This window comes from Phlebotomus papatasi, chromosome 2 (assembly GCF_024763615.1).
Source record: "Phlebotomus papatasi isolate M1 chromosome 2, Ppap_2.1, whole genome shotgun sequence".
Lineage (NCBI taxonomy): Eukaryota > Metazoa > Arthropoda > Insecta > Diptera > Psychodidae > Phlebotomus > Phlebotomus papatasi.
In genome coordinates this window covers 101,815,913-101,832,512 of record NC_077223.1, presented here as the reverse complement: position 1 = coordinate 101,832,512, position 16,600 = coordinate 101,815,913, and the positions used below count along the sequence as shown (strand labels likewise).

The window sequence follows — 16,600 nt, the reverse complement described above, 5'->3', positions numbered from 1 at the left end:
ATGGTCTTGAGATTAAAAATTGATGCAAAATTTGGGGGATCAGGCAGATTATTAACACAATTATGTCCTCCTACAGAGAGGACACCCAAATGGATTGGTGGCATTTACAATTGGGAGCGCAAGACATGGCAATGGGGCTACAATGGACGACTCATGAAGTACCAGGCATTCAGTCAAATGAAACCAGGGTAATTGCAATTATTAACTAAATTAATGCTAAAAAGCCTGACAACAATTTATAGACTGATATTTTCTTGTTATCTCGTGATTAAAAATTAATAAGAAATTATCTTCCAATCACTTGACAAGTCTCTCTCTTAATTTTTTTTTTTTGCAGGAGCACCGAAGACATGAAATTTCACTGTTCCATGATGAATCCCACCTTGAAATTCAAGTAATTATAATTTAAATTTATATTGCTCTCTTTCATCTCTTTTTTTTTACACTCAACCTCACGCTTTTAGTATTGCCCAAGTACCTTCAGCCTGATATGATTTACTCTTGTTCATAAAGAGACACATTTTAATTAACTTTCATGTGAAGGGGTTATGCTTTGCTTGATGTTTTTTTTTTTGGAGAATTTTTCCTTCCACTTTTGGTATAAAAGTATTGCAAGTATTTTGTTTAATTAATTGGACACAATTGAACAATAACCTGCAATAAATTATGCTAAACATAAGGAGAACCGGGGCTTAATTAAACATTCTCGTACCCTAGTAACACTTTTTTACCAAAATAAGAAACCTAACGTAAGCAAAAGGTAATTTAAACGTTAAATAAATTACTTAATGTAGCTGGCATTTTAACGGAAATGTTAAACTATTGCCATGTTATAAGTTACATCATAATTAAATAACGTAAGTTTTGCGTAAGTGTTACTACCATGTGACTAGTTTTTTTTTGTAAGGACGTTATTCCTCTCGTTCAGTAACCTTCCCGATTTGAGAGCTCTCTCCGGTTGAGGTTTTTCCTTTACCGATTCGAAGGTATATGGGAGAGAACTTACCTAAAAAACGGTTGGAAGTTCGAATATTTAAACCGACGAGTTACACAAAAGTGAGCAAGCTCATGAAAAAAAACATTTATAAAATTGAGATTCAAACGTTCTGCCATCCTGAAATTCCACAAAACTACACAAAAATTCACTTTTTGCAGCAAAAGTTTGCACACTCTTGTTGACATTGTTGACGATTGAAGTGTCAAGAATATCGAAATTCGACATGGCAGAACAATGAGCGCTATAGCGGCTAGTACGTGAACTTTCACTTTAGGCTTCCGGTAGATTTTCGAATGGGTTTGGCTTGGCTTTGGAGTGGCTTTTTCTCCTCGAAAGGTTATTACTGAACGGGCCATTATGAAGAATATGTCATTATCGACTTTCAAAACATGACGTAGTGGTACAGCGGGTAAAGAGGAGACGGATCGCGTCGCAGTGATAGGGGTGAAGAACAAATTTACCGGTCCTAAAACTTTTATTGAAGTATCCCTCGAATGAGAAAAACCCGGGCAAAATCATAACGAAAGAAAATAGACTAGCGTTTCCAGTTTACAAAAGCACGAGAAACGTTTTTCATGTTTCTCCATTTTCGTTTTTGTTTTTCGATCTTTGTTTCTCTATCCTTGTTTCTGTTTCTTCTGTGATGAAATTTGTGTTTCTCATGTTTCTAGTAATGTTTCCATGTTTCTAAATATGTTTATTCGCGTTTCTATTTATGTTTCCGAGTTTCCAAGAACGTTTTCTTGTTTCTAATTTGTTGCTATCCGTGTGTCTATCAATGTCTCTATAAAAGTTTACTTTTTTACGCACAGTAAAAAAATGTACAAGTATAATCGTTGGTTTGCTTTTTTACCACGATTATTCCTGTAAAATGACACAAATTATGTATTTCAACAAAACGTGTAATATGAAAATGTGTAATTTAAATTTTGTGTATTTGTAAACCGTGTAATCAACTGGGAATGATTACACAGTTTTGTATATTTTCTTACATATTTCGTGTAAAATTACACAGTTTTCAAATAAAAGGTGTAAAAATTACACAGTTTTCAGACAAAATGTGTACAAATTACACAAATGTGTATTAGTACACACGATCACATGTTTAATGTAAAATTTACAATGAAAATCATGGTAAAGCAGCCAAAAATTTTTTACTGTGTGAGATTTCTGTTTCCGCGTTTAATATTTCCTTGTTCCTGAAACACACGAAAACCTTTTCTCAGCCAATTGGCTTCTGTTTCTCCAATGAGTCGCCCCCCGGAAAAACCATCGTTAAGGGGGATTTACTCACGCAATACCGAATGGTTTGGGGCGGCTACAAGGAATCAAGGACTTCGGAAAAATGGACAGGAAAACACAAATTTCTTGCCAAATTTTTCACTTCATTTGGCAGATGAAGTTCGTGTTTTCCTATCTTGAACGGACAACAATCCCTGACGTTTCCGGAGTTCGTTCATTTCATTGGTCCCCTTGGGCACATCGACAGCTTGGTTTACAGTAGACTCTCACTCAATCGGCTCTTTTTCAATCGGGCGACAGATTTTGTTGACAATTTTCACGTTTAATGAAGCTAATTCGCTAAAATTCGCTGTAGTTCTTTCTATTTTATCGTGATTCTTTATAATTGAGCGCTTTTTGTGGAATTTACAAAGGATTTGACGCACAAATCTATCGATAAACCGGATGACATTTCGCCCCATATTCCGATTGAGAGAGAGTCTACTGTACATAGTCATCCCCCCTTGCTCTATTGAATTCTATTACCGATTCATCCGATCAAATCCGATCATCGTTCCGGTCGATCAAGTTACGTGACGTTCTATCTCCTACATGTTTTCCATGCTTTTTGGCCGGCAATTTTAACCTAGTCGTCCTTCGTGATAAAAATTTGTGATAAGCCGATCTACGATAAGATTTTAGTGTGTTTAAGCTGTATTGCTCTTTTAAGGTATTGTGTTATCCCCAGGCTCAAGAATTAGAGTTCTGAGATGTAATTTTATAGCGCATCTCGGCTAACAAATTATTACCTTACTTTGTAGTACATAGCTGTTGATTCGATAGGAAAATCGTCAAAAAACCGTTTTAGATTTGGTCGGGTTGAGAAATAAAATTCAATCTGGAACAGTTTAGATCAGGGTTGATGGGAGTGTCAGAATCAGACAAAAGAATTTAGCTGTAAACCGAAATCTGTATATCGATATCGATTATCCTTCAGTTTGGAGAAATAGTGCAAAGAACAACCAAGATCAAAATTCGGTCTGTTTCAGTACAAAAGCCTATTGGGCAAAATCGAATGTCCCTTCAGACCACGCACAAGTCAAGATTATAAAGAACACCAACTAAAAGACATTGCTAAATTTAGCAAAACTTTTTTGCACAGAAATTCTCACCGGGTTACATCATGCTTTCGGAGCACATTCCTCGTAAACAATAACTCTAATCTTTATGGCTCTGCTTGGCGATAAGAATAATGCATCGCTATATTCTGTGATGTTCTCAGTTTCACTAACATATTTCCAGCAGCCACAAAATAAACTATCCCGCATTTTTTTTTTCTAACATCTCTCCCTCTGTGTAATCTTCCGCAAAAGGTGGTCAGCAAAACCATGTGTTGAGCAGTACAATTTCATTTGTCAACACCGGATGCCCTTTGTGAGTGAACGAAATCGCCGACGGGTATATGCAAAATGGAACGAAACATTCCCCAATGAATTGGCCAATGAGATTGAGGTGATTGTAACATCAAATCCTAACAATCAATCATCAAACATCCACCACAGATCGGTCAATCGCCGTGGACACCATATCAACAATATACCAAATGATGATAACCTCAATCCAGAGGCTATATCTAGGCGGAATCAGCGTCTCAATCGTCGTGGGAGAATGGACCATCAGAGAATACACCGTAGACGACCACCAATTGTTGATATTGGACGTCCTATTGTCTCCTATGCTCCAGATCCTGTGGTAGAAGTACGGCTAGATAGTCGACGACAACAAGCCCGGCACAGGCAGAGGTACCCTAGGCCCTCAGTTTCTAGGCATCACCAGCGACATCCTACACCAACTCTGCCAACATCAACCTCAGTGTATGACTACCGGATAGAAACTCAACCAAGGACTACACCTTCTACCACGACGACCACAACAACCACAACAACAACGACACCTAGCACAACGACAACAGAATGGTCTAATAGAATCTACGAACAACCTGTCGAACATCACCATAGGGATCATCATCATCATAATCATCACCGAGAAAGGGAGAAACAGGACAACGAAGTCTACGAACCTACTACAACACCAACGACAACAACGCCAACAACAACAACAACAACTGAGGCCACAACACATGCGCGAAAAATGTCCGAATTGGAAAAGAAACGACGCCGTGATGAACTACGTCAACGTCTGAGTCGCTTATCGCCAGAAAAGCAACGTCAGTACCTCTTGATGCGTCAGAAGAAACTCGAGGAGAGGATGAGGAATGAAACAGCATAATCCTCTATCAATGACACTACCTTTTAAAAATCCTTTTACTATGGCATTCTCTTATGGAAGCTTACAAGAAGAACATTTTCAAATCAATCACTCTTTCCCCAAGTGAAAGAGTTTGGTAGTTGTGCCATCTTATTATGGTCTACAAATGATTAGTTTTCGCAAGAAAATTTTCAACGTTAAATGGTGTAAACAACATTTTAGGTTAGTTGTTGAAATATTGAATAATGCCCTCTGTTATTTGTACTTTGCATACGTGACTGAAGCGCCGCCAAGCGGAAATACACAAAAGATAGGAAACGCCATCTAGCGTCAAAATTTTCTTACATGAAAATTAACTATGCGTAGGATATTAGCTTGTACATTTTTTTTTAATAATTTAATGTCAACATTAAAGTTTCTTTTTGCCTGTGCGAAATTGTTTTTTATTTTTCATTTTATTGATCATAACTCGATCAAGATAATTATATAGCTGCTCATTGGAGGTATTAATTTAAGTGAAAACAGATAATAAACTTTAGCTTTTTTTATACTTTTTGAAGAAATGAAGAGTAATTTTTTTTTGTCAAATATTTATGTATATTTGTTGCTAGGAGTTATTCCTCTGTTGTGAATATTATTCCTATATTCAAATTAATAATTTTTTTTTAATAAAGTTATATAATATCTCTATTTAGAATATAAGATGCTTAGTGAACAGAATAATTTCACGGAAAGAAAATTATAATAATAGACAGTCATTAAGGGCAAAATATGCAAAATGAAAAAAAAATATACCAACGCAGTATACAGTTACTCATATAATTATAAATTCAGTGTAGAATTTTGAATTTAAATAATTGTGAAATATTGTAAGAACGACGCATTTATTTCATTAATAAAGTGTCGTAGGAACACACCGCATTCAAATGAAAAATCGCAATGGTTCTAATGGCAAATCAAGGTTCTGGGGATTGCATCATACCGATGGGCACTTTCAATAAACTATTCTTCTATTTACTCAGCAATGTCACTTGTGGGATTCATAGTCTTCCTAAATTTGTCTCTTATTTGCTCTGGCATGAAATGTTGATTTTCAATGCAACAGACCAAAAGATTTAATTAATCCACCAAGCTGTTGTGGAAATACCAAGAAAATCTACCACATTGCTCTGAAAATATCCATCAACCCTTGAAAGAGGTAAGTAGAAGGGTCATCAAATCAATATTAAATTAGAAGAGAAGGTTGGTCAGATTTCCTACAAACTTAATTCATTTTCATCAACCTTCTGGGTACAAGTGATTCCAATCTTCTCGGAAAGCAAATCAAAGTTCACAAGGGATTGGCACTTTCTGCAAACTTTTAGGTTAGGAAAAAATATCACATAACCCTCAAATTGTGACGAAAACACATTTTTCCTTAGAAAAATACTCAGAACAGATATTTCTGCAACAGAAATTTGTTCAAATATTCTTATTATCAAACAAAGTCATGTACTCTCATTGCCCTATTTCTCCTATGTCATCATAAAGCTATTTTAACAAGAGAGGTTATGTTCAGGCCAACCTTAAAAAAAACAACAATAAAGCATTCTTATGAAGCTAAAAGTTTAAGACGGTTAATATCCTGAGACTTGTTTTTTTGATGAGATAAAATTGAATGCTATATTTATTTAGGGGCGAGAGGACGAGTAGAGGTTCTCTTACTTAAGAGGGAAGAGGATCTTACAAATGCTGCTTTAGAGAAAAACTTCTCTGCAGCAGGAAATCTAATTCAAGCTATCAAAAATGAACATAATCTATTGAGAGTGCAAAAATGGCTTTGATTACCAGATAACCAAAGAATTGAAAGAAGTCCAAATAAGCTTATGGTAGCTGAGATTCTTTAAAGACGACCTGGGAATGTACTCAATTCGGAATGGGTGCATATTCAATTGTGAGTCGAATTTTGAATTCAACTCACAATCAAATATGTACGCATTGTGAGTTGCATGCATTCGAAGGTCCCCGGTAAAGAATGTCAGCTATCATAAGCGTATCTGGGCTTTGGATATTCCTATGTGTATCTATTGCAAGAAAAAATTATTTTTCGTTGATCACAAGGATGTCTTTCGGTTCAATTTAAAGTGTTGCTTTCAACCGTGAGTAAAGTAGTTTTATATTGAGGGCAAACAAGAGGGCAAAAAAATTGAAGGCAAAAAATATATACGGAGGGCAAAACCAAAATATTAAAGTAACATGCTCAAGCATTCATTAATCGCTACACGAATAATGAAAAAAATAACACAAAAGTGTTTAATGTTTAGTCTCTGGCCATAGGTAAAGTAGCTGTGATCGCAATTTCGATATATAAGAAGCATAGCCGAAATTTGTGTAATTTGTAACCATTTGAGACTTCTCTGGCATATACAACCTGAGATGGAGTTTTTCCACACTGAGAAAAAAAAGAGGGTGCGATTAACTTTTTTTCCTCATTACTTTAACACTTTTTAGGTGTAAAAATATATCAACATTTTTTAATGTTAATTTTACACCTTTTTAAGGATAAAATTAACATGAAAAAGGGTAACTTTAACCCCCAATATACCTAAAAAGGGTAGTATTTACATCGATTTCGAATCAATACTGCAGGGTAAAATTAACATTTCCGGAATGCTATTTTAACTTTTTCAGATTTCTCTCAGTGCACCGTTTTACTCCGGAGTAGGTTGGTTGCCAACGCTAAGACGGCGGTGGACGCATAATTACAAATCTTACACAAAGTTATATTTGTATTGCGCTTTTAAGTCATTGATGATGAAATAAAATATCTATCTATCTATCTATCAATCGGAATGCCAGATTCATGGATCTCAATAAGGGCAGAATCACATTGAAAATAAAATGCTCGCCGTAGCCTGACCGTATTTCGTTAATTAACGAATTTTCATTGCAATTCTTACGCAAATTTTTCAATAAAAACAACAGGAAAAACAACAGGATTTTCTTTGTGGTGCACTTATGTTTCATTTTGTACCACAATTGACTATCAAAGGCTTTGATAAAGTGAAAATAACATTTTAATTCAAGCTGGACAAGCTGCATACTTAGTAAAAAAAAAGTTTGAATTCATCAACCGTAAGTGTTTAACCAGAGGAACCAATATTTAAGAAAAAAAGTCGTTTTTCTGCTTTTGTAGTGGTAGTCGCCAGCATTTGAAAAAAACGTCACCGAGATTGTTTTTTAAAGCCAATTTGTGAAGTTTAATTAGTGAAATTTCAATAAAAACTGGTGTAAACATAAAGAAATTCTTTTTAGAATTAGTTTAGTGACACAGAATTCGTTAAAAGGCGTCATATGTTAGTAAAAATAGGCTAAATATGGGTAGCCCAGCGACTTTTGCAACATTTCATAATTCGTGGAATATTACGAAAATTATGTGGAATATCGGTGATGTATGAATTGGAATAGAAAATTGGTGAGTTTTGTGTAGCATTTGTGACTATTTATTTTTTGAAATGTCCATGGTAAATTCCCGGGAAAATGTCTTGGAAAAGTGCTTGTTTTGCTCGAAGAAATGCACCAAGACGGTTCAGTTGTCAAATAGAAGATGGCGGACGGTGCCCTTTGTGACATTTGTGTTGATGTTGCCACGTAATTTCGCACGGAAGTAAGCAAATTTCCGTAGTAAGTTCATTAAAAATTATTAAAGAATTGGCCAGTGAAGAGATTTGTAGAAAAATTCTGTGATTTTTACTGCTTTTCTTGTGTTTTTTAGTGTGATGACCATGTCACATATAAGATTAATATTAAGATTAATACTTTCTGAACTGCGAGAATGCCAAAAAAAAAGATAGCAAGTGTTTTACCATGCCTCTCTCTCTCGCGCTTCGCTCGAAAACTGATCGAATCACAGTTGGCACGCATGGAAAATTGCTCGAAGGCTCGAATTGCCTGTAATACGATTCAGAAAGCAATTAATACGAACGGTAATATCTTACTAATCGTATTACTCCACTACAGTGTACTCTTTCTAACACATGTGATATTCCATTTGAATTTTGAATACTATATACCTCTCTCTCCGGCTTTTCCTAATATTAATATTAATCTGATATGTGACACCGCGGTGAAAATTTCCCTGGAAAAGATAGCATCCAGACCATATTTGTCATCTGTTTTGGGGCTCTTAAGGGCTTTTTTTAGGTCATCCTGACAATCTATCATCTCGGGAAGAGGTCCTAGAAGTTCTAGGTACACTTCCAGACAATCTGTGTGCAGTTTTGAAGCCCCCCAGACACTGAATTTCATTCCATTAAATCACCATAAGTGTCATTGACTCGAAAAGAAATCCTTTTTATCCTTCTAAAAATGGATAAATCTCACATTTTTTTATACTGTAAGGATTCTAGAATAGTTTCTTTTTCTTTGTTAAGGAAGAAAAGAATAAAAAAAACTTATAAAAACACAAAAAATTGCAATTTTCTATCAGTGTTCGTTCAACCACTGGCTTTTGGTCTCAAAAAACATGCAAGTTTCATGAATTTATCACAATTATCACATTTTTTATATTTAGGGTAAGTGTGCCAAATTTCGGCCAGCTTCTAATTTCGGCCACTTTGAGTATAATTTCGGCCATGCAAATAAATTAATTAAAATTATGTATGTAATCTTCGAATAGTCAATGAATTCATTTTGCTTTCAAATATTTATTCATTTTAGGATGTATTAACACAAAGACAGTTAAATTATAGGTATAATTTGAATTTAAATTGTGTTGTAAAAACTCAGTGTGGAAAGAGTCTTACAAAAAATGTGACAGATCGATTGTGTCTCTAGCAGTCTTGTGATTTGTGGCGAAGTGCAGAAGGTTTTCCTTCGGTGTTTTTCATGAAAATTGATTAGTTTTCATTAAAGATTGTTTCTGTTTATGTTAATAGTGAATCAATCTTTAAATTTCGGGTGAAATTTCCCAGCTGGATCCTGTATTTCGCGTAAAAAAGTATATACTTTGTGAGCGTCTCTACAGTGAGGTAGTGTTGCCTATTTCGGCCACATCTTTTGCTTTCCTAAATTTCTTATTCATTTTATGTTTCCTTTTTCAATTTCTGAATTCTACAATGTCCAGAGAAAAAAACCATCGCTTCTATGAAAAAGATGCTGTGGAAAAGGCCTTGGAAGAGTTCAGGAAGTGCAAATTGCTACGGCAATCTGCGCGTAAATTTGAGATGCTACTCTTCAGGTCTTCAGGACAAATTACACGGAAGATATCAAGGCTTGTGAGTCATATAAACGTATTAAATTAAATATTAAACTCGTTCCGTTTGACGTTTTGAAATTTTCTATCCGTTGCGTCACAAAAGGTGGTCAGAAAAAAGGTGGCCGAAATTTCACACAAAGTGGCCGAAATACTACCCAAAGCAATGTCCATATTTTTATTGATTTTTCAATATTTTAGGAAGTGATTTAAAGAAAACAAAAATGATAAACTAGTCTTGAAGGTTCCACACAACCCTCCCGAAAAGGAAGTAACAAAAAATATCAATATGAATTAAAAATATTGCATTTCAAACTTAGGACTTCGGTGCTTACATGCAACTATGCCGAAATTTGGCACACTTACCCTATTAGTCCTCTATCAACAAAATTAGGCAAAAAGAATTCCTCAAGAATAATAAAAATTCCTAAAAACATTAAAAAATAAATGCCACATCAGCCACTTTTTTTTAGTGTTGCCAGATTCGAATGCAAAAATGACTTTTTCCTTTAGTAGTGGTTCCTCTGGGATTTACGTTGGACCGGACTTGTTCCGAACGCGTTTGCTGAACGGTGTTCAAACAGGGAAATTTCGTTGCTGGGGAGCTTGCCTAGTGTTACCCGATGAATTACCCCTATGGGAAATTATATTTAAAATTTGCTTCTGACATTTTCACCAAGTACTGTAAACTTGGTAAACTTCCCAACCAACATCGAGGACTGGACCAAGGGCTCAAGTCTTTATGTTTTCAAAAAGTATTTGCGGCAAAAATATTGAAAAGGAAACAAAATGTGAAGTGTCATAAAATAAAGACTTACCTTAATATAGTCGCATAATCCGTCACCCTTAAGCTGCCCATCGGCCTCAGCGTACAATTTCACTTTGAGCTTCTGCGTCTGAATATCCCGCATAATCATACCGCACTTGGACATAACACTCACAAACTCCTCCTCCGTGATGTCTTCCGGCAAATTCGACACATAAACTTTAGTATTCTGCTCTGGCGGTAAATCAAACCATTTGGGGGGCTCCTGGGGTGCTTTTCTCTTAACTCCTTGTGGTTTTTTTTCTCCCTCCATCTCAATCTCATTTTTCTTCTCATCCTCCAGTGCCACCTCAACTTTTTCCGGCCTTTCTTCAACACTTGTATTGTCCACAAATCCATAATTCATCTGGTAGTGAGCCATAAAATTCTCATCGATTTCGGGAAACCAGGCATTCTTTTCCGCATCCCATGCATAGCGGACACCATCTTTGTCCACATACGATTTCCCAGGAGTGTTTTCCGTCCCTCCCATCTGCACCTTTGGCACCCATTCACCCTTTTCCGTGGACCAAGTATAGAATTCATTCTCTAACTTCTCCTCCTTCAACACCCATTCCCCCTTCTCCGGGCACCAGCGATAGTGCTCAGTCTCATAGGGATTCGCCTCCGAGGCGCCCTCTTGTGGCTCCCACTTATTTGCCTCCTCGTTCCAGCGATATTTCAACTTTGTGCTAGGATCCACGTAAATTGCCGCACCACTTTCATCCCTCACAATGTGCTTCGCGTACTCCTCATTCATTGTCTTCTTCTCTCCCACATCCCCAGAATCACTCAGTACTTGGCCTCCACCACTCGATGACGCCTCCCCCTCCTCCAATTTTCCCTTCTCTTCATCCTTCTCCTCGCCCTTCACCTCCTCAATAATACTCTCAGCTTTTGCTGAGCCAGCGGAAGCAATCTCATTTGCCTCCTCTTCCGACACACTCACTTCACTTGTCCCCACATCCTGTTCCCCTTCCCCTCCCCCTTCCCGCCCAGTCTCCTCCACTGTGGACATTTTCAGAAGATGACGAGGGACACTGGTCTGAAAGTTGAGGATGGAAATAGCCAAAATTACAAAGCCACTTCATGCTACCGTATTAATTACATTTTGAAACCAACACGCTCTTGAATCAATAGCCACATCGTTTTTACTCATTCATTCCACTCATGCTTTTCCCTTTTAGGCAGAAATATTGCGAGAAATTTTCATATGAAATAAGAATAGAAAGAAAAATGATACGATTTCATTGTATTTTTACGTTTTTTCGCCTTTAGGCTATAATTCATGCGAGTAATACATATGCAATTATATCTATAACCAATTATGTGAGTTCAATTGAACAAAAGGTACTGACTGTTGAGCGGTCTTCCAACTAGAGGTTTAGCCCAGTTCCCGACGGCCTCAAAATCCTAAATGGCAACCCATTTTATTGTTCTTTCAGAATGTAATAGGTCATTTGTCCTTAATAATCCAATACTAAGTCAAATTTTTCCAAAAAATCTTGATTGTTGAAAAATTAGAGCACACAGTAAAAAATCGTGTAAAAGAAATAACGTGTAATTTCCAAATTACCACTATAAAAATTGTAAATTTTGATTTTTACCACTATTAAAATGGTAAATTTTGTGTAAAAAATAGTTTGTGTAAAAATTTTCAGCGTGTAATTTGCTGCGTGTACTCAAAAACGTGTAAAATCGCCATTATAGTTTGACAGCTGCTGGAAGCATCCACCTCCGTGAGTATTTTCTTCAGTTTTTTGAGTTTTATAGCCTCTAATTTTTCGAAAAGTACCAAATCCCTCAAGAAAAAAGTGAAATACTCCTGCTTGTGTGCATTTTCAAAGTTTTTTACGAGTGATTTATTTTAGTAACATTTTCAAAGTTTTGCACGCTAGAAATTACACGTTTTTTTTAATTTTACACGCCCCTTTTTGCACATATTTAAAAATTATATTCTGCAAATTACACACGAAAAACATTACATGCTGGAAATTGCACGCAAAAAAATTACACGCTGAAGATTACACGTTTTAAAAAATACACTTTTTCCAAAATTACCACTACGAATAGAGATGTCAAAAATTACCTACTATAATAGTGGTACTTATTTTTTACTGCGCAGTTAAGCCGTATGGTTCACACAGAAAGCTCAGAAATCAATCTCATGGATGAGCGCTTTAGCCGACAAAGGTTTCTCCAGAATTCCTAACGATCTACTCCCTACGACGATCTACTATGGACTAACTCTCCTAAACCTCTCTAGGATACCACTTCCGAAGGTCCAACTCACAAACTAAAGCTAGGGACGCTTTTAGGAGAAATCGTCGCATCGGGAACATTGTTCCAAAATTACGACTCATTGTCATTTGAACCTCGAACAGGAGGGGAACAGCATTCTGTGGCTGAGGGGTACTCCTGACAGGTAAAAAACCGGCAGAAAAGATATGAGGTAGCTCATTTAGGCCCCGAGCCCGAGTATTTTAAGAAATATTAAACTTTCCATGTGATTTCCCAAGAATCATTTTGAATTCCACCATTTTGAATGTCCTCATCATGTTGAATGTCCTCCACATTTCTGACGGCTTGTGAGAAATGACGTCATGCTCTCTTCTGTTACCAAGCCCAGCGACCAAAGAGATAGAGACTTTTGGATAGATAGAGAATTTATGCACGAAAACGCGTCGTGCGGGTCGTACGAGTTTTTTCCATTTCCAGAGGTCAGGCAAAGGACATTTCGTCCACATACGAAAATACCGTTAATCCCTAATAACGGTTTTTCAGGGTCAAAACGCGAAGTAGCTCTACAGGGCGTATTTCTCAACGAAATGGTATCAATTTTGGGTACGTTGAAAAGGTCTTAAAATTTCGAATAAGCCTGATCCGATTTCAAACGGTTGTGAACCAATTATAAACCGATGTGATTTTTGTCCTAAAATCAAATGTGTGACTTCTAAGATATTTTTGGGGATCTTTTCAGTGATTTATGAATCAGTTTAAAACGGTTAAGAATCGGTAAACGCTATGTAAATGACGTCAAATACTTTTAATGCGTAGATAAAAAAATCGGGCTCTATTGAATTATGGGAAAATTAAAACACGGATCAAAGTTTAATCCGTGTTAATAATGCTACACATTGGCTCTGTTCAGAAATAACTTTTCGAAGAGACAAAGTCACTCCAAAGCCAAGCCACACCTATTCGAAAATCTACCGGAATAAGCCTAAAGTGCAAGTTCACGTACTCGCCGCTTTAATGCTGATCGTCAACAATGTGTCAAATTCAAGTATTCCTTTCATTCAGTAATAACCACCCCGATTTGAGAACTCTCTCCGGTTGAGATTTTTCTTTTACCGATTCGAAGGTAAATCAGATAGAACTTACCTAAAAACCCGTTGGAAGTTCGAAAGTTTAAAGGTTACCTACACAAAAGTGAGCATGTTCATGAAAAGTATATTTATCTTAATAAAATTGCAATTCAAACGTTCTGCCATCCGGAAATTCCACAAAACTACACAAAAATTCACTTTTTGCAGCAACCGTTTGCATATTGTTGTTAACATTGTTGACGATTGAAGTCTTAAGAATATCGAAATTCGAAATGGCAGAACAATCAGCGCTTAAGCGGCAGGTGTATGAACTTACACCTTAGGATTCGGGTAGATTTTAGAATAGATTTGGCTTAGCTTTGGAGTGGCTTTGTCTCTTCGAAAGGTTATTACTGAACGGAACCATTAAGTCTAATAGAAAGAACGTAAGGGCTTTGACAGACCTGAGGATTAGCCGAGAGACGGATTAGCGTAATTATATTAGAAATAAAGGTTAAACTACATTTCCATCATTTTCCACTAAGTCGTCTCTCGGCTTAAGTCGTAAGTGTGTCTAGGTCATAAACACCTTTGTTGACATTGTTCACGATTGAATTTCGAATTGGCAGAACAATCAGCACTAAAGCGGCGAGTACATGAACTTGCACCTTAAACTTCAGGTATATTTTCGAATGTTTGGCTTGGCTTTGGAATGGCTTTGCCTCTTCGAAAGATTACAATAAGTCACAAAAAGTAAATAAGTAATAAAAAGAATTAACAAAAAATAGTAAAAGAACAAAATACATTCTGATAAAAACGCTCAACCGACGATTATGTTAATTTCAATTTTACACTTTCGGTGGATATTCGAATAGGTTTACCTGTTCGAAAGTCTATACAGTAGAGTCTCGCTATAAGCCATCGCTCTATAGTCCACAATTTATCGACCGTTGATTTCAAAACACTGATTTTAAGTTAGGTTATGTTTTTTAGTATGCGACATGCATAATTATTTTAATAATTTTGGCAAACTTTATTAAGTAGTTGTGATAATTGTGATCCACAATGAAGAGAGCAAGGACAAGTACCACAATCGCAAAGAAAGTGGAAGCCGCCGAGCAATTTCAATACTAAAAATCGTTGATAATTTTAAAAAATTACATGGACTATAGTGCGACCCAAGTGTCATATTTGAAACCAAATATGGACTATAGCGAGACTCTACTGTACTTAGTTTATGACCGAACGCGGAGATAATTCCATAGAAACAATTTACTGAAGTATTTAAATTTGAGTATTAGTAGGGGAGATCAGGAATATTTGGGACACTTTTCGTGTACTGAATGTGATGCACTATTGCAGAGAACTACGAAACTTTTTCAGAATTTTATGACGTATTATCTAAGACGTCTACAGATTGAGAAAATCGCGTCAACATTATCCGATTTAACGAAAAGTTTCACAAAACGATTAAATAGCGTAATTTGGAATCATGTCTAATTTGGAACTGTGAGATTTCCAAACAGTTCTTCTCATTTTTTTTATGACAAAAGGAAAAACCATCGAAGAAGTACTCTCGAATGAAAAGTCTTGTACTTCTTCGTGGTTTTCTTTTTCTCTGACCATATGAAACAGTGAGAATATCTCACAAATTCAAAATAGACTTAATTCCGAATTACCCAATCTTACCCTAGGCATAAAACTGATTTTGACAAAAATTATCTTGGACAAGTTCTATAGTGCTTGCCTACCCTAATTCACTGTTGTATCAATCATTAAAAATTTTGAACTCAGAAGTACAACTGTCGAAAATCCACTTTAAAAAACACATTTTAATAGGATTAAAAATTAAGTTCTAAAATACACAAAAAGGACAATTTCGCTGAAAATTTCACAATATTATTCGGCCAAAAGTGATTCATGTAGATAATATATAAATGTTCAATGGTATATAATTTGCCATGGCACTCTCACTATTGAAATGTCGCAATAGAGGGACAAAAAAAATTCGTAATGGACTGAAAATTCATGTCACGCAAATTCCCTATCAATAGCCACCAAGTATATTGATAATTCGAGCTGATTGCAGAGAGACCATTATCCTGTGCTTAAATTTATCTTTTTCAATTTAACTGAGTGACCGATATAAATCACTAATATTGATTAACTTTTTTTTTTAAATACTAAAACTAAAGGTATGTAAAGGTTAGGTCCGTTGGATAATTTTTCGTGTTTGAACAAGGAGTTTAGTGAGCATTTTCTCCTACACACAGAATTTTAATAGCTGAGACGTAAATGTCTTATTTTCACCTGAAACATTACATTTTAATATACCACCACCTATCCAAGATTACAATCCATTGATTTAGTAAATCATTTCTTCACGTGCTTTCACCTCTCTCATTTGATTTTCAATTTTTTTTCTTCACTTCTTAACACTCGAAATTGCCCAAATTATTCTTTCACACGATTTTTCTTCTGAGAACTTCAACAGTTTCTGTGTACTCCTGGGTTAGTTACTCCTTGAGCAAATGAACTTAGAATGGTGGTTATGCCCACAGTTACATTTCTTTTTCTGGGATAATTGCATTATGAGGACAATAAGGATTCTCTGCTTTTTCTATGTAAAGAGGTTCTTTTACATTGATTTTGTCTTCCCACAATCGTTCTAAAAACACCATTTCCTTCGCGGTAAATGCCCCAAAGAAAACTCCCCAGCACACATATACACAACACAATTTCCCTCCCGGAAAAAGCCTCAATGAATG

At 36.0% G+C, this 16,600-nt stretch overlaps 2 protein-coding genes across 2 annotated transcripts in view; one reads left to right on the top strand and one right to left on the bottom strand.

Annotated features, from left to right (window-relative positions):
• Positions 1-5,420, top strand: part of LOC129800458 (probable serine/threonine-protein kinase mps1) — a 31,303-nt gene extending 25,883 nt beyond the window's left edge. Inside the window, exons 4-6 of the mRNA XM_055844841.1 lie at positions 77-188; positions 338-394; positions 3,592-5,420. Coding sequence (XP_055700816.1) covers positions 77-188; positions 338-394; positions 3,592-4,507 — 1,085 coding nt within the window. The 3' untranslated portion in view covers positions 4,508-5,420. The remainder of the gene's footprint in view (positions 1-76; positions 189-337; positions 395-3,591) is intronic.
• Positions 1-16,600, bottom strand: part of LOC129800450 (four and a half LIM domains protein 2-like) — a 298,659-nt gene that overhangs the window by 260,250 nt on the left and 21,809 nt on the right. Inside the window, exon 2 of the mRNA XM_055844816.1 lies at positions 10,538-11,569. Within this exon, the coding sequence (XP_055700791.1) occupies positions 10,538-11,542 (1,005 nt within the window). The 5' untranslated portion in view covers positions 11,543-11,569. The remainder of the gene's footprint in view (positions 1-10,537; positions 11,570-16,600) is intronic.